General features: G+C 42.1%; 1 protein-coding gene across 4 annotated transcripts; it reads left to right on the top strand.

The window, feature by feature from the left end:
• The first annotated feature begins 5948 nt into the window (after positions 1–5948).
• Positions 5949–22279, top strand: LOC135553143 (T-lymphocyte activation antigen CD80-like). Of its 4 annotated transcripts, none has more exons than XM_064985287.1 (9): positions 5949–6047; positions 6705–6783; positions 9083–9114; positions 9591–9634; positions 10563–10874; positions 11477–11755; positions 17734–17871; positions 21039–21066; positions 21251–22279. In XM_064985287.1, exons 3-9 carry the CDS (start codon positions 9092–9094, stop codon positions 21285–21287), a joined length of 861 nt encoding a protein of 286 aa, XP_064841359.1. In that variant the 5' UTR covers positions 5949–6047; positions 6705–6783; positions 9083–9091; the 3' UTR covers positions 21288–22279. The 4 variants fall into 4 exon arrangements, with proteins under 4 accessions (XP_064841359.1, XP_064841358.1, XP_064841361.1 ...); XM_064985288.1 differs by having other exon boundaries at positions 5987–6040; XM_064985286.1 differs by lacking the exon at positions 6705–6783.
• Positions 22280–22765: the final 486 nt, after the last annotated feature.

Below are 22765 nucleotides of genomic sequence, written 5' to 3' on the forward strand. Positions count from 1 at the left end.
GTAAAGTTCCTAGGAATCATAGCAAACTGATTTCCCCTTCTGTCCGAACTTGGAACAGTCCTGTTTGTGGGCTTGGGCCACTGACCCTTAACCTGAATGTGCTGTTCTAATGTACTAATCAAGTTTGATGGAATAACCATTTCAACTCCTACTTATGCATGATATATAATGGCATGCATACTTGATCATTGTATTGTTGCCTGTCAGGTTGGCCCAGTAGGTAGGAGACTCAACAGCATGGAGGCAGTGGTACGAAGTCCCCATTGGTTCATTTCACATCCCAAAATGTGGACTTCCAGGTATTACGGCAGGACAAAACAAAATGAACAATTAGACACATTAGGCATGAACTTGGTCTTTACCTGTGTTTAGGCCCATTAAGCTTCCATACAGTAGCATGCTACTGTCAGTATATTCCAAAATCGTTGACGGGTCTCTCTCAAAATTGGATAAGTGTCATGTCAGAAACCCCAAAATTTCCGACTTGCTTACTCCGACTTGATAACCGGGTTTCCCACTTGTGAAGTATCAGAATCAACCAATTGAAAACTATACTCAAATAACTTATGTTCAATTTAACTCGGAGGTCCTGAGTTTCCGACATGACATGAATGTGACAATGTGCTGAATTTGTAAGGAAGTGAGAAGTGGGAATTTACCACATACAACTGGGAAAAATCCACTTGAACTGGCTGCTCCAATGGGTAATTACTAGTGGGAAACTGCTCTATCATCCTGGGCTCCCACTTCTCCACATGCTGGCCTCTGACATCCCAAAATAAGGAACTGACCTCAACAACACTATTTTTGTCAGTTAAATTAATATGAATCTATCAATGTGGTTTTTGAACACTATAATTTGTTTACAAGCTGTACTTTTCGTTCATGATAAAACTCCATCAGTGCTCAAACTTTCTGGAATAGGCTGAGAGAGGCTGGATTGAGGGCTTGTAGACCTGTTGTAAGGCAGGTTCTCACCAGACATCACCGGCAACAACGTCGCCTATGGGCACAAACCCAGTCACTGGACCAGGCAGGCCTGACAAAAAGTGCTCTTCACTGACGAGTTGCGGTTTTGTCTCACCAGGGGTGATGGTCGGATTCACGTTCATCGTCGAAGGAATGAGCGTTACACCGAGGCTTGTACTCTGGAGCGGGATCAATTTGGAGGTGGAGGGTCCGTCATGGTCTGGAGCGATGTGTCACAGCATCATCGGACTGAGCTTGTTGTCATTGCAAGCAATCTCAATGCTGTGCATTACAGGGAGGACATCCTCCTCCCTCATGTGGTACCCTTCCTGCAGGCTCATCCTGACATGACCCTCCAGCATGACAATGCGGCCATTGCTCCTCTCGCTCCTACTAATAAGCCAATTGTCCCGGCTGATATACAGTGCCTTGCGAAAGTATTCGGCCCCCTTGAACTTTGCGACCTTTTGCCACATTTCAGGCTTGAAACATAAAGATATAAAACTGTATTTTTTTGTGAAGAATCAGCAAGTGGGACACAATCATGGAGTGGAACGACATTTATTGGATATTTCAAACTTTCAAACTAACAAATCAAAAACTGAAAAATTGGGCTTGCAAAATTATTCAGCCCCCTTAAGTTAATACTTTGTAGCGCCACCTTTTCCTGCGATTACAGCTGTAAGTCGCTTGGGGTATGTCTCTTTCAGTTTTGCACATCGAGAGACTGACATTTTTTCACATTATTCCTTGCAAAACAGCTCGAGCTCAGTGAGGTTGGATGGAGAGCATTTGTGAACAGCAGTTTTCAGTTCTTTCCACAAATTCTCGATTGGATCCAGGTCTGGACTTTGACTTGGCCATTCTAACACCTGGATATGTTTATTTTTGAACCATTCCATTGCAGATTTTGCTTTATGTTTTGGATCATTGTCTTGTTGGAAGACAAATCTCCGTCCCAGTCTCAGGTCTTTTGCAGACTCCATCAGGTTTTCTTCCAGAATGGTCCTGTATTTGGCTCCATCCATCTTCCCATCAATTTTAACCATCTTCCCTGTCCCTGCTGAAGAAAAGCAGGCCCAAACCATGATGCTGCCACCACCATGTTTGACAGTGGGGACGGTGTGGTCAGGGTGATGAGCTGTGTTGCTTTTACGCCAAACATAACGTTTTGCTTTGTTGCCAAAAAGTTCAATTTTGGTTTCATCTGACCAGAGCACCTTCTTCCACATGTTTGGTGTGTCTCCCAGGTGGCTTGTGGCAAACTTTAAACTACACCTTTTATGGATATCTTTAAAAAATGGCTTTCTTCTTGCAACTCTTCCATAAAGGCCAGATTTGTGCAATATACGACTGATTGTTGTCCTATGGACAGAGTCTCCCACCTCAGCTGTAGATCTCTGCAGTTCGTCCAGAGTGATCATGGGCCTCTTGGCTGCATCTCTGATCAGTCTTCTCCTTGTATGAGCTGAACGTTTAGAGGGACGGCCAGGTCTTGGTAGATTTGCAGTGGTCTGATACTCCTTCCATTTCAATATTATCGCTTGCACAGTGCTCCTTGGGATGTTTAAGGCTTGGGAAATCTTTTTGTATCCAAATCCGGCTTTAAACTTCTTCACAACAGTATCTTGGACCTGCCTGGTGTGTTCCTTGTTCTTCATGATGCTCTCTGCGCTTTATACGGACCTCTGAGACTATCACAGTGCAGGTGCATGAAAATACTGCCCCCTAGTCTCAAGAGGTTTTAAACATGTCCCAGTTTCGATCACCTAGCAGCACGAGCTCTGAAGATAGATGGGCAACAATCAATTCACATATGGTGTCCAGACCACAGCTGAGGACAGAGGGTGGTCTATAGCATAGCGACAACAGTGAGAGACTTGTTTCTGGAAAGATGGATTTTTTAAAATAGAAGCTCGAATTGTTTGGGTACAGACCTGGATAGTATGACAGAACTCTCCAGGCTATCTCTGCAGTAGATTGCAACTACACCCCCTTTTTCAGTCCTATCTTGTCAGAAAATGTCATAGTTAGGGATGGAAATGATGCTACAAGCTTGGCACACCTGTATTGGTCTGAATACCTTCTGAATGCACTGTAACGGTATTTTCAAAGAGAGGGCAGCAGTAGAGCCGTTTCTCCTTTTAAAATGCTTTTGAAAGTTGAGGGAATCCCATAAAAAAAATTGATTGCCGGAATCCCCTCCTTTTATTGTAAACGGCTTGTTTTTCTTTTGAAGTTAATCTTCTGGTCATTTCATACCTCCTCCCACACACCTCGGCCACAGTGTAAGAACTCCTCCACACTTCCTTTAATGTGTGTGTGTGTGTGTGTGTGTGTGTGTGTGTGTGTGTGTGTGTGTGTGTGTGTGTGTGTGTGTGTGTGTGTGTGTGTGTGTGTTTGCACTAAGTTTGTACTGAGGTTTCTCACACCTCTGTTTGTGTGGTACCATGTTCTTTATCCATGTCTGAGATTACCACTCATGGTGCATACTGTGTCAGCATGGTCTGATCTCTTGGTATCTAAGGTATCTCTTGCCTGAATGGAGTGGAGGAAATGAAAAGGGGGGGTGAACAGAGGAGAGGAGGAGGTGCCACCATTGACACAATTCTTTAGTGGTTAGGGATTTGATTTGGTTTGGGGGTGTGAGACCTTGGGTATGTGTGCTTACAGCTGAGACCTGGGTGCAGAGACTGCAGTTGGTACCCACCTGGCTGGGGTATTTTCCTAACCTTAACCTCAGTCTCCTAACCTGCAACATGAATGATCCTAACCTGCTGCTAAAACCTAACCTGCTACACCACCTGATACGGCAACTGCACGGCCCACAACCGCAGGGCTCTCCATAGGGTGGTGCAGTCTGCACAACGCATCACCAGGGGCAAACTGCCTGCCCTCCAGGACACCTACAGCACCTGATGTCACAGGAAGGACAAAAAATCATCAAGGACAACAACGACCCGAGCGACTGCGTGTTCACCCCGCTATCATCCAGAAGGCGAGGTCAATAGGAACATTGAGTGGCTGCTGCCAACACACTGACTCAACTCCAGCCACTTTAATAATGGGAATTGATGGGAAATGATGTAAAATATATCACTAGCCACTTTAAACAATGCTACCTAATATAATGTTTACATACCCTACATTATTCATCTCATATGTATACGTATATACTGTACTCTATCATCTACTGCATCCTTATGTAATACATGTATCACTAGCCACTTTAACTATGCCACTTTGTTTACATACTCATCTCATATGTATATACTGTACTCGATACCACCTACTGTATCTTGCCTATGCTGCTCTGCACCATCACTCATTCATATCTTTATGTACATATTCTTTATCCCCTTACACTGTGTATAAGATATTAGTTTTGGAATTGTTAGTTAGATTACTTGTTGGTTATTACTGCATTGTCGGAACTGGAAGCACAAGCATTTCGCTACACTCGCATTAACATCTGCTAACCATGTGTATGTGACAAATACAATTTGATTTGATTTGATTTATATAGGTGCATCAAAGCTGGGACAGAGAGACTGTTAAATAGACATCACTAGCACAGAGAGGCTACTGACTACATACACAGACCTGAAATCATTGGCACTTTAATGAATGGAACTCTAGCCACTTTAATAATGTATACATATCTTGCATTACTCATCTCATATGTTTAAATATGCTGTATTCTATACTATCTGCTGTATCTTAGTCTGTGACATTGTTCATCCATATATTTATATATTCTTAATTCCATTAATTTACTTAGATGTGTGTATTAGGTAATGTTGTTAAATTTTTCGATATTACTTGTTAGATATTGCAGCACTGACGGAACTAGAAGCACAAACATTTTGCTATATCTGCAATAACATTTGTTAAACACGTGTATCGGTATCAAAGTGGCGTGAAAGAGTGTTTCCCTATATTAGTAGGATATGTTGAGGCCATGCATGTATTTGTCTTTCACATCAGGACAGGAAACCAGGAAACCCCAGGACATCCCCAGGGGCATACATTTGTCCCAGCAACACCACTGGCTCAAAAAACATTCTCCATTCTGAATCGCTCTTCATCATGGACACCATGGATACGGTGTTCCATTTCTCACTAATGTTGTTGTGTTCTCGAATAACCATTGCAGTTGGAACTACTGTATTCAGAGAACTGTAGAGTTTATGTGATATATAATTATAAGGAAGTGAGAGTCTCAATTGTCTGTGACATTACCTGACCCCCACCCCCTCAGCACACACAACAATGATGTGTATAAACCTTAGGTGACCGACGGGGTGCTGTATTGAAGCCACCAGGCAGCCATCTTGGTACTCCTACTCAAACGTAAAACAAAAAAAACAAAAAAATATTGAAAGCTATGGAAAGTCATTTATTAATGTCTACATTCATTTTTGACATTTATTCGTTCCTCCTGCACTTTAATGCATACTTTTAAATTATATGTGAGCTAAACATAAATAGTATATGTTTTTAATTAATAATGCTACTGTCCCCACTACAAAAAATGTCTCTACTGTGTTATTGACTTGTTAATTGTTTACTCCATGTGTAACTCTGTGTTGTCTGTTCACACTGCTATGCTTTATCTTGGCCAGGTCGCAGTTGCAAATGAGAACTTGTTCTCAACTAGCCTACCTGGTTAAATAAAGGTGAAACAAATAAAAAATAATAAAAAAAACATACTTAAATACTTGTTATTTTGTCCTTGAAATATTTAATTTAAATACTGTAGGATTCCATTCATTTATATGGAGGACTATTTCTACTAGGGAGGGCCAATATGGCCGACCGGTGGCTTCAAACCCTCTCAATGGCCAATACAATCCAGGGTTTATATACATCATTGACTCACACACACAACCACGAACAAACACTGCTGTAGCAGTAAAGGTTACTAAACTACAAAAGCGAAACGACTTCCCCTGACCACACCCTCCATCATGCTTTGGAATGAAGAACTGCATAAGTGTGCTGAGAACACTTCACACACCAACCTCTCCGACTTCACACTCAATTACGGCTGTTAAGCAAGGCAAAGCATGTACGTGGTAAGAATGACTTGATTTCACCATTATAGGCTTTATAAACTGTTACAAATATGTACAGCTCCTCCAGGCGGCCTTTTAGTGGATGTACTAGTGTTGTTGTAGCCTTACTTAGAGAATACAATACTGGTTAAGGTGAAGCATTTTCATTCAACAATGCAATAGAATAGATGGTATTCAGTGTTGCTCACAGAGAGACAGCTCTGAGTATGAATCATATCATTAAATTAATGGAAGCTGTTGGTGTTTCGGGGTTATTAACCTAGCAATATCTGTAGAAATTTGAATTATACTCTTGGGTTGATAGTAGTATCTGGAGAAATATAGATAACAGACTAAGGACACACAGAAAATGACTATGTATTGGCAAAAGATCTGATCTGATTGGCCAAAAGACCAGTTATTGGTACAATTGGGCTGCCTGTGAAAACACAGCCATATTTTCATGTGATATATTTAAAATAAACGTTTATCATTATCTCTGTCAAAGTTTAAATACAACTAATTCTGTTGCATGGACAGTGCATTATATATTTTTGTCAATTGCTTATTTGCAAACATTGTCAATCATGTAGATAAGTCACACATTTACACACAGTTAGTTCAAACTAGATATGGTCAGATTTCTCTGAAGTTCTAATCTCTTGTCTTTTGATAAAGGCTGTATCAGATTGGGCCGTGATCGGGAGTCCTATAGGGCGGCGCACAATTGGTCCAACGTTGTCCGGGTTTGGCCAGGGTAGGCCGTCATTGTAAATAATAATTTGTTTATACCTGAGTTGCCTAGTTAAATAAAAATAGGACTTTTGATCATAAGTCCATGGATATGAGTTCCTGTTCACTGCGATATGAGTAACACACTGAACATGAACTTCCTCTCAGCACATTTCTCTTACCACTCCTTTCTGACTCACTCTACCTGCATCATAATAAAATGAGCTGTGTCAGAATGGCTATAGGTGTGAGACTACTGTTGCCAACATGCTCAGTGGACCATGAATGTAAACACGTGCTTCTGTTATGCGCCAATCTACCACGGCCAAGGGCTGTTCTTAAGCACAACGCAATGCGGAGTTCCTGGATACAGCCCTTAGCTGTGGTATATTGGCCATCTACCACAAACCCCTGAGGTGACTTACTGCTGCAATGAACTGGTTACCAGTGTAATTAGAGCAGTAAAAATACATGTATTGTCTTACCGTGATAAACCACGGCTTTCAGCCAATCAGCATTCAGGGCTCGAAACCACCTAGCAATATATTTCGTTTACTGCACTTGTATTTTCCACAGTTGTGCTATTGATGATACAGTAACCTGTATTAATGAAACTCATCCTTCAAGCTGATACCATATCAATGGGGCTCTACACTTCTGGAGATTCCCCTTGGCTTATTAATTAGTAGTTCCCTCAGTCTGTCCCCGCACATAACCCCCCTCTGGCCTGTCATAGTCCATCGATGCAATAGTTGTACGTCTTTATTCTCAAGTAGTTAACACATAATAACATCCTTACTTGCAAAAGAATGTGTTAAAGACACACAACTGAGTAATGGAATTGCTTGACTGATTCTCTTCAGATTAACACTAGTGTAACGGTTTTCATGCGGTGAAAGAGAGTCGGACCAAAATGCAGCGTGTAGATTGCGATCCATGTTTAATGAACAAATGTAAACACGAATCAATACAAATACTACAAAAACAAAAGAACGTAATGAAAACCGAAACAGCCTATACTAGTGTAAACTAACACAGAGACAGGAACAAGGACACTAAGGACAATCACCCACAAAACACACAAAGAATATGGCTGCCTAAATATGGTTCCCAATCAGAGACAACGATAATCACCTGACTCTGATTGAGAACCGCCTCAGGCAGCCATAGACTAGACATCCCACAAAAACCCCAAGACAAAAACACACCACAATAACCCATGTCACACCCTGGCCTGACCGAATAAATGAAGAATAAACATAATATATTTCGACCAGGGCGTGACAACTAGGTCATTCAAACCCACAACTCTGAACATCTAACCTTAACCACCTATCCCTGAGATGAATCATTAACCACCTATCCCTGAGATGAATCATTAATCACCTATCCCTGAGATGAATCATTAACCACCTATCCCTGAGATGAATCATTGACCACCTATCCCTGAGATGAATCATTGACCACCTATCCCTGAGATGAATCATTAACCACCTATCCCTGAGATGAATCATTAACCACCTATCCCTGAGATGAATCATTAACCACATATCCCTGAGATGAATCATTAACCACCTATCCCTGAGATGAATCATTAACCACCTATCCCTGAGATTAATCATTAACCACCTATCACAGAGATGAATCATTAACCACCTATCACAGAGATGAATCATTAACCACCTATCCCTGAGATGAATCATTAACCACCTATCCCTGAGATGAATCATTAACCACCTATCCCTGAGATGAATCATTGACCACCTATACCTGAGATGAATCATTAACCACCTATCCCTGAGATGAATCATTAACCACCTATCCCTGAGATGAATCATTAACCACCTATCCCTGAGATGAATCATTGACCACCTATCCCTGAGATGAATCATTAAGCACCTATCCCTGAGATGAATCATTAACCACCTATCCCTGAGATGAATCATTGAGTATAGGCCTACCCACACAGTAGCATTATGTGCTTTTTACCTACTGTACTTGTAGCCCAAAGAGAACAATGTGTTTCCTGAAATAACTCCCTTGTCTTGAGATTTCCCTTAGGGTTTTCTTGACTGAATATTTGAAAACAAAGTAACCACGGAGACAGAATTTCTCTCAATGCCCATTCATTTTGTTTTTATGATAAATATAGAATGAAGATTTTTCTTCATAACCTTTTTTTATATCACCATATTAGCTGAGGATTAATAAGCAAACTCTGCGTCATTTATGAATGGGTTCCTCATGATATAAATGTGATCGTATGAAAGCTGATCATTGGTTGTGAGTGCTGCTGTTTGATCTAATGTGTCTGTTTTCAACAGGTCTATGGGATGAGTGTGCAATGGCTACTTCGGTAAGATCTGCTCAATTATTATACTGTGTGTTCATTATTAATATGGCGGGATTGTGCCTGAGCTATATCTCTAAACCTGCGTTATTTGCATAGAATTTGATTTACATACACCTGTATTGCTATCCACTATCGAGAGTCACCATTCTTCACACCTTTGTTTACATTGGTGTGTGTGTGTGTGTGGTGATGGTATCTGATAGACAGCATGCTGCTGTGGGTCTCCAATTAAATGGAAATCATTTCTGTTTTCTGAGTGCTATAGCTTTCCAGGTACAGTATACCTTCCTGAAAGCTGGAGTCTCATACTTAGAGGATTTTGTGGCCATAATTAAAGGACAGTAATATTTATGTTAATAGGAAATAAGTACAAGAAATATCCTATTAAATGACTCATCTGTAATTATACAATAGGAATACTGTCAGTGACCTCACCTAACAGTACTTGGCTGATTGTACTGTTGTATGGTTTCCAACAGGTGTGTCCTCTTCCTGGTATCGCTGCCGTTTCTGCAAAGTAAAGGTAAGTGGCGAGCCAAGTGACATGAACATGACATCATAACAAACAAGCCATTACCTGCCATGACTTTATGTTTTCATACCTTTACCGTTGAAGATGTGTGGCTGAAATTGTGTGTGCCGGCCTTAATGTGTGTCTACATATACACTGAGTGCACAAAACATTAGGAACACCTGTTCTTTCCATGACATAGACTGACCAGGTGAATCTGGGTGAAAGCTATGTCCCTTATTGATGTCACTTGTTAAATCCACTTCAATCAGTATAGATGAATGGGAGGAGACAGGTTAAAGAAGGATTTTTAAGCCTTGAGACAATTGAGACATGGATTGTGTATGTGTGGCATTCAGAGGGTGAATGGGGAAGACAAAATATTTAAGTGCCTTTGAACAGAGGTATGGTAGTAGGTGCCAGTTTTTGTCAAGAACTGCAACGCTCCTGGGATTTTCGTGCTCAACAATTTCCAGTGTGTATCAAGAATGGTCCACCACCCAAAGGACATCCAGCCTAACTGACACAACTGTGGGAAGCATTAGAGTCAACATGGGCCATCATCCCTGTGGAATGCTTTCGACACTTTGTCGAGTTCATGCCCCGACGAATTGAGGCTGTTCTGATGGCAACTCAATATTAGAAAGGTGTCCTTAATGTTTTGTAGACTCAGTGTATGTGTGTATTTGTGTATGTTGTCTCTGTACAATTTGATTTGTAGTAAGAGTATCTGAACCATTATGTATTCTATTCAGTAGAAGGGAATCTACCAGACAAATGAGAGAAAAGGGCAAAAGTGGCAGCTAGATTGGGAAGTGAAAACTAAAATACAGAAGTCACCAAAAAAAGACCCTGCCTAATGTCTACCCTCACACCCACACAACCCCACAACCTAACTCTCTGGCATATGCCTCCCGTGACCTCTCTCCCTCTCTCTCAGATGTCACCATGGTGATAGGAGAGGTGGGCGGGGCTGTGACTATCCCCTGTACCTCAGACCTCTGTGAGAACCATCTGGTCTTCATGTACGTACAGAGACCTGGTTCCAATGGAAATAATCCCCGGTTCATTAATGGCTACCATACGAGTAAGCGGTTAGACCCTAAGGAGTACGCTAACCGTACACATGTAGACCCCAGCCAGCGAACAATGAAGCTGTGGAGTATATTGCCGTCAGATGAGGGGCTGTACGAGTGTCACGTTCAATACCAAACCAAGAAGAAGCAGGAGAACATACAGCTCTATGTGACAGGTAACATTACCTCAGTTCAAACTCTCTTTCCTTGTTTGTGTTTAATTCATTTTTCTATTTTATTCTCCCACATGTGAAACATGGCTTTCTGGATGAAAGAGAACATCATTGTTTTCTGTCAGATGTGTGCTTGTAATAGCCCAAACCATAGATATATTCACAGAAAATAAAATACAAAAAGAAAGCTGTAAATTGGCTATCACTTAGACAGACTGTCTCTCAGCTCTGAGAGAGAGAACTTGCTGTTTTGGCTATCACTTAGACAGACTGTCTCTCAGCTCTGAGAGAGAGAGAACTTGCTGTTTTGGCTATCACTTAGACAGACTGTCTCTCAGCTCTGAGAGAGAGAGAACTTGCTGTTTTGGCTATCACTTAGACAGACTGTCTCTCAGCTCTGAGAGAGAGAGAACTTGCTGTTTTGGCTATGACTTAGACAGGCTGTCGCTCAGCTCTGAGAGAGAGAGAGTGTTTATTTGCCCCTTGTGTTTTCAGGAATTAAAACTAAGAGAACATGAAATCCCTTCCTATTGGTCCAAAACAGCATTTTCTCTTTTGTTTCTCCTCTCCTCCCTCTTTATCTCTATTTCTCTCCCCTTCTACAGCCAACTACAGCATCCCCATTGTAACGGTGACCTGTGACAACGTCAGTTGCTTGGTGACGTGTTCCTCCGACAGTGGTTACCCTCGTAGGGACATTGAGTGGAGCCCAAAGCCTCCTCTGAACCAGAGCCACTGGAGAGTAGTGAACAGTAGTGATGTGACAGACCCGGTCTCTATGCTGTTCTCTGTCTTCAGTTCCATATCCGTCAACTGCTCCTCCGGACCCTGGCTGAACCTCAGCTGTGCTGTAGGGGGTGCCCTTTCACAGGAACACACTGTCTGTGAGTACTGAGACAGTGTGTCTCTATCACTTTGTGCTTAAAGGAAAAGTCCACAAAAAATCTCAAGTACAGAAGTCATCCCCTTATGATGCATCTTACATCATATAATGTACGATGCAAAATGACTTCTGTGTTTTGAAAGTTACATAACTTGGAAACTTGATTGCTGACAAGTCAAATCAGCCGATGTCACAAAGTGCTGTACAGAAACCCAGCCAAAAACCCCAAGCAATGCAGATGCACCGTGGCTACGAAAAACTCCCTAGAAAGGTCAGAGGAACTACCTTTACTAGGCAAGTCAGTTAAGAGCAAATTCTTATTTTCAATGACGGCCTAGGAACAGTGGCTTAACTGCCTGTCCAGGGGCAGAATGACAGATTTGTACCTTGTCAGCTCAGGGATTTGAACTTGCAACCTTTTGGTTACTAGTCCAACGCTCTAACCACTAGCACACTACCCTGCCGCCCCACTATGAGGGGTGGCCAGTCCTCTTCTGACTGTGCCGGGTGGACATTAGAACAGAACAATGCCAAGATGTTCAAATGTTCATAGATGACCATCATGGTCAGATAATAATAATCACAGTGGTTGTGGAGGGTGCAACAAGTCAGCACCTCAGAAGTAAATTTCAGTTGGGTTTTCATAGCATTCCAAGATGGCGTAGCAGTGAAGACGAGTTTTTGTTCATCCTCTCGTGTACTTTTGTATTTTTCGTATTTTTTGTATATATATCACATTTTTTTCAATGTCTTTTCGATTTTTTAGTCATTGTTAGCCACTGCTAGCGGCTTTTGCCTTCTGCACAGATACCAGCCCTGTTTTTAGCCTGGATAATATTTGACAGTCTACCAGTATCGGACTGTCTCTCCACAACAACGCCACAACCACTACTTCTGATCTTCACAGCTAGCTTGCACTCACCGTGGCACCCAGTACCGAAGCTATCCCTGAGGCCCACCTCCCGGCCTACTCAGATGTTCACCCGAACCCTACTCATACACGGCTAGAGCCCAATACTCCACCGGATCTTTGCTGTAAACTCTGGACCTTGGCACCGGATCAACGCTGCTACCGATTGGCTATAGTGGCTAACGCCACTGCCACGAAGCTAGCACCAGTTAGCCGTGAGCCGGGCGCATCTCCCGGCTTGTAAACTAAATTCTACAGTACCTCTTTCACCATCTGGCTTGGATTCTCTGTCGACACGGCGCCACGCTGCACCACCACGACTGGTCTGCCGACGAATACTCCATCCGCTGTGCCTTCAACCGGCCTCCGTCGGAGCAGACGCTCCTACTAGCCCAGGGCTACTAACTTTAAACGCTGTGTCGCACACATGCTAACGTAGTGGCGGATTCCCTGTTCCATCTACTGCTACCCCCTGGACACTATGATCACTTGGCTACATAGCTGATGTCTGCTGGACTGTCCATTAATCACGGTACTCCATTTTGTTTATTTATTTTTTACCTGTCGACCCCAGCCGCCAACTCAGGCTCTGTGGGTAGTTAATCCGACCCTCTCTGCCTAGTCATCGCTATTTTACCTGCTGTTGTTGTGTTAGCTGATTAGCTGTTGTTGTCTCACCTGTTGTTTTAGGTAGCTCTCCCAATCAACACCTGCGATTACTTTATGCCTCGCTGTATGTCTCTCTCAAATGTCAATATGCCTTGTATACTGTTGTTCAGGTTAGTTATCATTGTTTTAGTTTACAATGGAGCCCCGAGTCCCACTCTTCATACCTCTGATACCTCCTTTGTACCACCTCCCACACATGCGGTGACCTCACCCATTATAACCAGCATGTCCAGAGATACAACATATCTTATCATCACCCAGTGCCTGGGCTTACCTCCGCTGTACCCACACCCCACCATACCCCTGTCTGCACATTATGCCCTGAATATATTCTACCACGCCCAGAAATCTGCTACTCTTATTCTTTGTCCCCAAAGCTCTAGGCGACCAGATATGATAGCCTTTAGCCGCACCCTCATCCTACTCCTCCTCTGTTCCTCGGGTGATGTGGAGGTAAACCCAGGCCCTGCATGTCTTCAGGCACCGTCATTTGTTGACTTCTGTGATCGAAAAAGCCTTGGATTCATGCATGTCAACATCAGAAGCCTCCTCCCTAAGTGTGTTTTACTCACTGCTTTGCACACTCTGCCAACCCTGATGTCCTTGCCGTGTCTGAATCCTGGCTTAGGAAGGCCACCAAAAGATTTCCATACCCAACTATAACATTTTCCGTCAAGATAGAACTGCCAAAGGGGGAGGAGTTAGCCTGCAAAGTAATTTCATACTTTCCAGGTCCATATCCAAACAGCTCGAACTTCTAATTTTAAAAATGAATCTCTCCAGAAATAATTCTCTCACTGTTGCCGCCTGCTACTGACCCCCCTCAGCTCCCAGCTGTGCCCTGGACACCATTTTTGAATTGATCGGCCCCATCTAGCTTCAGAGTTTGTTCTGTTATGTGACCTAAACTGGGATATGCTTAACACCCCGGCAGTCCTACAATCTAAGCGAGATGCCATCAATCTCACACAAATCATCAAGGAACCCACCAGGTACAACCCTAAATCTGTAAACATGTGCACCCTCATAGACATTATCCTGACCAACTTGCCCTCCAAATACACCCCTGCTGTTTTCAATCAGGACCTCAGCGATCACTGCCTCATTTCCTGTATCCGCTATGGGTCCGCGGTCAAACGACCACCCCTCATTACTGTCAAACACTCCCTAAAACACTTCTGCGAGTATGGCCTTTCTAATCGACCTGGCCCGGGTATCCTGGAAGGATATTGACCTCATCCCGTCAGTTGAGGATGCCTGGTCATTCTTTAAAAGTAACTTCCTCACCAACTTAGATAAGCATGCTCCGTTCAAAAAATGCAGAACTAAGAACAGATATAGCCCTTGGTTCACTTCAGACCTGACTGCCCTCAACCAGCACAAAAACATCCTGTGGCGGACTGCAATAGTATTGAATAGTCCCCGCGATATGCAACTGTTCAGGGAAGTCAGGAACCAATACACACAGTCAGTCAGGAATGCAAAGGCCAGCTTTTTCAAGCAGAAATTTGCATCCTGTAGCTCTAACTCCCAAAAGTTCAAGAGCACAAGAACACCTCCTCCCAGCCGTTCACTGCACTGAGGCTAGGTAACAAGGTCACCACCGATAAATCCATGATTATCGAAAACTTCAACAAGCATTTCTCAACGGCTGGCCAAGCCTTCCTCCTGTCTACTCCAACCTCGGCCAACAGCTCCGCCCCCCCCGCAGGTCCTCGCGCAAGCCTCCCCAGCTTCTCCTTTACCCAAATCCGGATAGCAGAAGTTCTTAAAGAGCTGCCAAATCTGGACCCATACAAATCAGCTGGGCTTGACAATCTGAACACTATTTCTGAAACTATCCGCCGCCATTGTCGCAACCCCTATTACCAGCCTGTTCAACCTCTCTTTCGTATCGTCTGAGATCTCCAAGGATTGGAAAGCTGCCGTGGTCATCCCCCTCTTCAAAGGGGGAGACACCCTGGACCCAAACTGTTACAGACTTATATCCATCTTTCCCTGCCTATCTCAGGTCTTTGAAAGCCAACAAACAGATCACTGACCATCTCGAATCCCACCGTACCTTCTCTGCTGTGCAATCCAGTTTCCGAGCTGGTCACGGGTGCACCTCAGCCACGCTCAAGGTACTAATCATCTATCATAACCACCATCGATAAAAGACAGTACTGTGTAGCTGTCTTCATCGACCTGGCCAAAGCTTTCGACTCTGTCAATCACCATTTTCTTATCGGAAGACTCAGTAGCCTCGGTTTTTCTAATGACAGCCTTGCCTGGTTCACCAATTACTTTGCAGACAGAGTTCAGTGTGTCAAATCGGAGGACATGTTGTCCGGTCCTCTAGCAGTCTCTGTGGGGGTAACACAGGGTTCAATTCTCGGGCCGACTATTTTCTCTGTATATATCAATGATGTTGCTCTTGCTGCGGGCGATTCCCTGATCCACCTCTACGCAGACGACACCATTCTGTAAACCTCTGGCCCTTCCTTGGACACTGTGCTATCTAACCTCCAAACAAGATTCAATGCCATACAACACTCCTTCCGTGGCCTCCAACTGCTCTTAAACGCTAGCAAAACCAAATGCATGTTTTTCAAGCGTTCGCTGCCTGCACAAGCACGCCCGACTAGCATCACCACCCTGTATGGTTCAGACCTAGAATATGTGGACATCTATAAGTACCTAGGTGTCTGGCTAGACTGTAAACTCTCCTTCCAGACTCATATCAAACATCTCCAATCCAAAATCAAATCTACAGTCAGCTTTCTATTTCGCAACAAATCCTCCTTCACTCACGCCTCCAAATTTACCCTAGTAAAACTGACTATGCTACTGATCCTCGACTTCGGCGATGTCATCTACAAAATAGCTTCCAATACTCTACTCCGCAAACTGGATGCAGTTTATCACAGTACCATCCGTTTTGTTATTAAAGCACCTTATAGCACCCATCACTGCGACCTGTATGCTCTAGTCGGCTGGCCCTCGCTACATATTCGTCGCCAGACCCACTGGCTCCAGGTCATCTACAAGTCCATGCGAGGTAAAGCTCCGCCTTATCTCAGTTCACTTGTCACGATGGCAACACCCACCAGTAGCACGCGCTCCAGCAGGTGTATCTCACTGATCATCCCTAAAGCCAACACTTCATTTGGCCGCCTTCCCTTCCAGTTCTCTGCTGCCTGTGACTGGAACAAATTGCAAAAATCACTGAAGTTGGAGACTACCCTCACCAACTTTAAACATCTGCTATCTGAGCAGCTTTCCGATCGCTGCAGCTGTACATAGTCCATCTGTAAATAGCCCACCCAACTTACCTACCTCATCCCCATACTCTTTTTATTTACTTTTCTGCTCTTTTGCACACCAATATCTCTACTTGCACATGATCATCTGATCATTTATCACTCCAGTGTTAATCTGCTAAATTGTAATTATTCGCTCCTATGGCCTATTTATTGCCTACCTCCTCATGCCTTTTGCACACAATGTATATAGACTCTTTTTTTCTACTGTGTTATTGGCTTGTTTATTGTTTACTCCATGTGTAACTCTGTGTTGATGTCTATTCACACTGCTATGCTTTATCTTGGTCAGGTCGCAGTTGTAACACGTCTTTCTAGCTGATTTCTACGGTCTAATGTTGCGCTTGGTGACCTCTGACTGTTTCACCCTAACATTGTTGGTACCGACGTGGATAAAAATATCTCTATACTCTACTCTCGCCAGGTTTAGCCTTAGTCAGCACAATCTTCATATTAGCCCTTTCGTCGGTAGCCCTGCCCCCTGGTAAACAGTGTATGATCACTGGATGATCATTTTTCAGTCTAATACTACGGTTAATGGAGTCGCCAATGACTAGGGTGTTCAATTTGCTGTGCGGACTGTGCGAGGCGATTTATACTACTATCTGTACTTATTGGTGGATTAGACGCTGTTTTATCCTTTACAACACTGAAATGACCCTTGCCTAACGATTACGTCTGAAGGTGGGCATGCAGCATGGCTATCCTTGCCATAAGGCGTTCGTTCTCCTGTATATTAGGAGTACAGCGACGACAATTAGAAGGCATAATGTTAATGTCACCACTTAGCTTCGGCTGGTGGAGGTCGTGTGGAAACATGTACGGGGTTAAAAACTTGAATTAAAAATTAGAGCGAGGGAAAAATATAAAACGGTAATTAAAAAGTAAAAAATGTAAAGTTGGCAGGTAGCAAAGAAACAAACTGCACAGCAGCATGTAAACAAGACCATAAGTTATGTCAACAATGGACTAATGAAACAAATACCAAAATATTGTTTTCGTGTGGATTTCCTTGAAATGTGTAATTTATAATAATATAAATTTATGTCAAGGAATTAAAAATGAAAATCAACATATTATTCTCTTAATCTACTATAGGCTGGCCTCAGACAGGCTCTCCTGATGTTTATGTGACCTCTGCCGTTGTGGCTGGTGCTGTTGCTCTGCTGTGTTTCCTGCTGGCTGGGCTGTTTGTCTTCAAGGAAAGGAAGGCTCAGACAGCCAGAGTTGATCAAGGTAACTCACCTACAATAGTGTAAAAACACAGTATTGGCCCTTGGAAATGGGACAGATAAAATAGAAATACCTACTATACATCATCCCATTGCTTTTTTTATCTGAGAAATGTATTCTGAATGTAAACCAATCAGGGTTTAGGCCTTACAGCAACCACGTTCGTTTTTAATAATCTTGTCTGTGCTTTAGACACTAAAATGAAATGTGCTGCTTTGTTTGTGGACCTGTCAAAAGATGTTGATACTGTTGTTCATGCCATTTTATTGAATAAGTTGTCCTCATTAGGTCTAAGCTCTGACGCCTGTTCATGGTTTCCTTAGTGACAAAACTCAGGCCAACGTGATTGATGGGGTTAAGTCTGAACTTCTTAAAGGTGTACCACAGTGGTTGATTTTGGGACCTGTTCTCTTGAGTATTTACATAAACACCATTAGTCAATCTGTTAACTACATCTATTTAACAAGGCAAGTCAGTTCAGAAAATGTTCTTATTTTCAATGATGGCCTAGGATACAGTGAGTTAACTGCCTTGTTCAGGAGCAGAATGACAGATTTTCACCTTGTTAGCTCAGGGATCTGATCTTGCAACCTTTCTAGTTACTTGTCCAACGCTCTAACCACTAGGCTACGCTGCCGCAGCAGAAGTATGTGGGTATATGCGGATGATAGTCATATGTATGCTACTTCCCTGACTGGCTACGTCACAACAAGAATCAGATTTTAGAGCTATGCAGGAATCCATTGCTGATTTAAAACTTGTGCTTAATACAGGCAAAACACAATAAAGTATGGTTCTCCAACCGAACGGAATCCAGCATATAAATAATTGGGAACTGTATTTATATGATTTTGACCTTTAAAAAACATATAGATAAGATTTAAAGTTTAAATATTTTTCTACAGAAACAGGTTGTGCCTTTCTCTAAGCAGTAGGAAGCAGATTATTCAGACAACCATTTTATCTGTTCTTGATAATGCTGATATTATTTATCAAAGTACAGCTGCTACTACTCTTAAACCTTTGGATGCCATCTACCACAGTGCCCTTCATTTTGTTACAGGTGGCAGTTTTGATACTAATCACTGCATCTTATATCAAAAGGTTGGCTGGTATTCGCTAAAGACCCGCAGATCTCTACATTACTCCATTTTGATTACAAGGCCTGACATCATAAACTTCCGTCTTATCTAAATTTGCTGTTGGAGTATAGATACTTGAGTTGCCTAATCCACTCACAGGATTAGTTTACTCTTGAGGTTCCTAAGGTCTCCACCAATCTGCTCTAATCTGCTTTTAGTTTTAATTAATTGTATTTCTGGAAAAAATTCTAAATACATTTCATCTTGATGTTCTGATACAGTTTGGGCAACTTAAAGTATTGATTGGGGATGTATTTGTGAAGTAATTTAACTGTTTTTCTGGGTGATTTGTGATGTTTTATTTATTTATTTGTGCTTCCCATGACTGTGTTATATATATATATATATATATATATATAGTACCAGTCAAAGGTTTGGACACACCTACTCATTCAAGGGCTTTTCTTTATTTTTAAAACTATGAAATAACATATATGGAATCATGTAGTACCCAAAAAAGTGTTAAACAAATCCAAATATATTTTAGATTTTAGATTCTTAAAAGTAGCCACCCTTCTCCTTTGACAGCTTTGCTCAATCTTGGCATTATCTCAACCAGCTTCACCTGGAATGCTTTTCCCACAGTCTTGAAGGAGTTCCCACATATGTATGCTGAACACTTGTTGGATGCTTTTCCTTCAATCGGCGGTTCAACTCATCCCAAACCATCTCATTTCGATTGAGGTCAGGTGATTGTGGAGGCCAGGTCATCTGATGCAGCACCCCATCACTCTCCTTCTTGGTAAAATAGCCCTTACACAGCCTGGAGGTGTGTTGGGTCATTGTCCAATTGAAAACAAAATGATAGTCCCATTAAGCGCAGTTGGGTCAACGCATTGCCTCAGAATTCTGTAGTAGCCATGCTGGTTAAGTGTGCCTTGAATTCTAAATAAATCACAGACAGTGTCACCAGCAAAGCACCCCCAAACGATCACACTCCTTCCTCCATGCATCACAGTGTGAACCACACATGCAGAGATCACTCGTTCACATACTCTGCATAGACACAGCAAAGACACAGCAGTTGGAACCAAGAATCACAAATATGGACTCCTCAGACCAAATGACAGATTTCCATCGGTCTAATGTCCATTGCTCGTGTTTCTTGGCCCAAGCAAGTCTCTTCTTATTATTGGTGTTCTTTAGTAGTATTTTCCTTGCAGCAATTTGACCATGAAGGCATGATTCACGCAGTCTCCTCTGAACAGTTGATGTTGAGATGTGTCTGTTACTTGAACTCTATGAACCAATTATCTGGGCTGCAATTTCTGAGGCTGGTAACTCAAACGAACTTATCCACTGCAGCAGAGGGAACTCTGGGACTTCCATTCCTGTGGCGGTCCTCATGAGAGCCAGTTTCACCATAGCGGTTGATGGTTTTTGCGACTGCACTTGAAGAAACTTTCAAAAGTTCTTGAACTATTCCAGATTGGCTGACCTTCATGTCTTGAAGTAATGATGGACTGTCATTTCTCTTTGCTTATTTGAGCTGTTCTTGCCAAAATATGTTATTGGTATTTTACCAAATACGGCCATCATCTGTATACCACCCCTACCTTGTCACAACACAACTGATTGGCTCAAACGCATTAAGAAGGAAAGAAATTCCACAAATTAACTTTTAACAAGGTACACCTGTTAATTGAAATGCATTCCAGGTGACTACTTCATGAAGCCGGTTGAGAGAATACCAAGAGTGTGCAAAGCTGTTATCAAAGCAAATATTCTCAAATCTCAAATGCATTTGGATTTGTTTAACATATTTTTGTTACTACTTGATTCCATCAGTGTTATTTCATAGTTTTGATGTCTTCACTATTATTCTACAATGTTTTTTTTTAAATAAAGTAAAACCCTTGAATGAGTAGGTTTTCTAAAATGTTTGACCAGTAGTGTATATATATAGTTTAGGTATAATGTGTATATTTATGTTGTATATTCAGAGAGTGTATGTAAAATGTGTCTTCCCTGTTAAAATAAAGGTATTATCAATAATACAACATGTATAAATACATCCTGTGTTTCCAGATGGGGAGGAAGCAGCAAGGCCAGCTGAGTGAGTATGTTTCATTGTTTCACTCAAACTCAGAAGACAAAGACCAGATCAAAAACTTGACATTGGTTTATATAACCTCGGCAGCTGACCTGGTCAAACAGTTCAAAATGTTTGTTTTGGTAAAATCTACCTTTTCATTCCTCTCTTTTTTCATTCCTCTCTTCTCTTTCTTCCTTCTTCACAGAAGAGTACAGCTCACCTGTAGGAACCTAGATTCTTAATGGAACTTGGAGTCTGTAACGTTGTACACTTGGAACCCAGAATATGGAAGGTTATTTTATTGATATGATATCTATGATATTTAAATATGAAGTGCTGTCTTCTGATGGGACCAGGGGAAGGTCACTGACATATTGACCTACATATTGCCTGGACTTGGCGTCGTTGAAAATGAGGTTAACTTTCCTCTCCACACTGGAGGACAGGCTGGACATGAGAGGTGTTTTCATGATTTTGAGAAAGACTGGGAGTTGTATAAATATTTAACCAGTGTGTTCAAATGACTGAGTTCCAATGAAGAACTAGACATGCAATGACTGTCCTCAATGTGTGCACTATTGTAAGGCATGGAGTTATCCAGGGAAATGTGTTAAAGTCAATACACATGTGGATTAGGATGAATAACCTGCACTGCACTTAAACAGAGTCTACACGTATCTAATGTGCACTTACCAGGGGTTGACTGTATTCAACTGACTCATGTGCAATTGTAAACTGTGTAACTGTGAAGCTATCTGTGTATTAACCACAGTTTACGCAGTACAGGCATGGTCTCGACTTGGGGCTTGGTTCCTCTCAAGGTTTTTCCTAGGTTCCTGCCTTCTGGGGAGTTTTTCATTGTCTGCCTCTCTATTCCAGTTTCTATACCTGCATCTACCAGTAAGACTGCGCCAACCCCACATGTTACTGCTGTATGAACTGGTTTTAAGGAACTACATAACATGTGCTGGTTGTTCAGTGAGACAGCAAAAGGTGGATGATGAATAAAAAAATGTTTACTGATTATTTCAGGATTTAAAAAAAAGGTGAATCTTTGTATGCTACATATTTATGACATGTTAAGTTGTTCTCATGTCTCATGTAAAATACTTTTGAAGTTATGAATAAGTTATTTGTGTTAAATTATGTTAAATTATGTCTTTCGACTTCATACTAGTGCATATTCTATTTTCTCTGCTTCGATATAATTAAAGTGACAACGCTGTTGACAAAATTTGTTGAATTGTATAAATCATTTCAATTTTCAAAATCAGTTATATAACTTTTGGATTGCCCAAACTCAGTAACGTAATCTGATTACTTTCAGTTACATTTGGATTACTTTCCCCTTAAGAGGCATTAGAAGACGTGTCAAACTCATGCCACGGAGGGCAGAGTGAATGTGGGTTTTTGCTCCTCCCTTGTACAGTACTTGATTGATGAATTAAGGTCACTATTTAGTAAGGAACACCACATCTGGTTGTCTAGGTTTTTATTGAAAGGGGGGAAAAAAACTAAAACCTACCGACACGATGTGTTACATCTGCTCCTGCCACACCCTCTACTGCTCATCCTGTGTCTCATTGACCTGCCTCCACTCCGCCAGTGCTCTCTCCCTCTCTCTGTGTGTGTGTGTGTGTGTGTGTGTGTGTGTGTGTGTGTGTGTGTGTGTGTGTGTGTGTGTGTGTGTGTGTGTGTGTGTGTGTGTGTGTGTGTGTGT

The sequence above is a fragment of the Oncorhynchus masou genome, chromosome 13 (genome assembly GCF_036934945.1).
Source record: "Oncorhynchus masou masou isolate Uvic2021 chromosome 13, UVic_Omas_1.1, whole genome shotgun sequence".
NCBI lineage: Eukaryota > Metazoa > Chordata > Actinopteri > Salmoniformes > Salmonidae > Oncorhynchus > Oncorhynchus masou.

What these genes read in the sequence shown, in the direction of transcription:
- LOC135553143 (XM_064985286.1), top strand. An exon ending in AGTGTGCAATGGCTACTTCG is followed by an intron (nt 9,115 to 9,590) that starts GTAAGATCTGCT and finishes GGTTTCCAACAG; the next exon opens with GTGTGTCCTCTTCCTGGTAT. An exon ending in CATACAGCTCTATGTGACAG is followed by an intron (nt 10,875 to 11,476) that starts GTAACATTACCT and finishes CCCCTTCTACAG; the next exon opens with CCAACTACAGCATCCCCATT.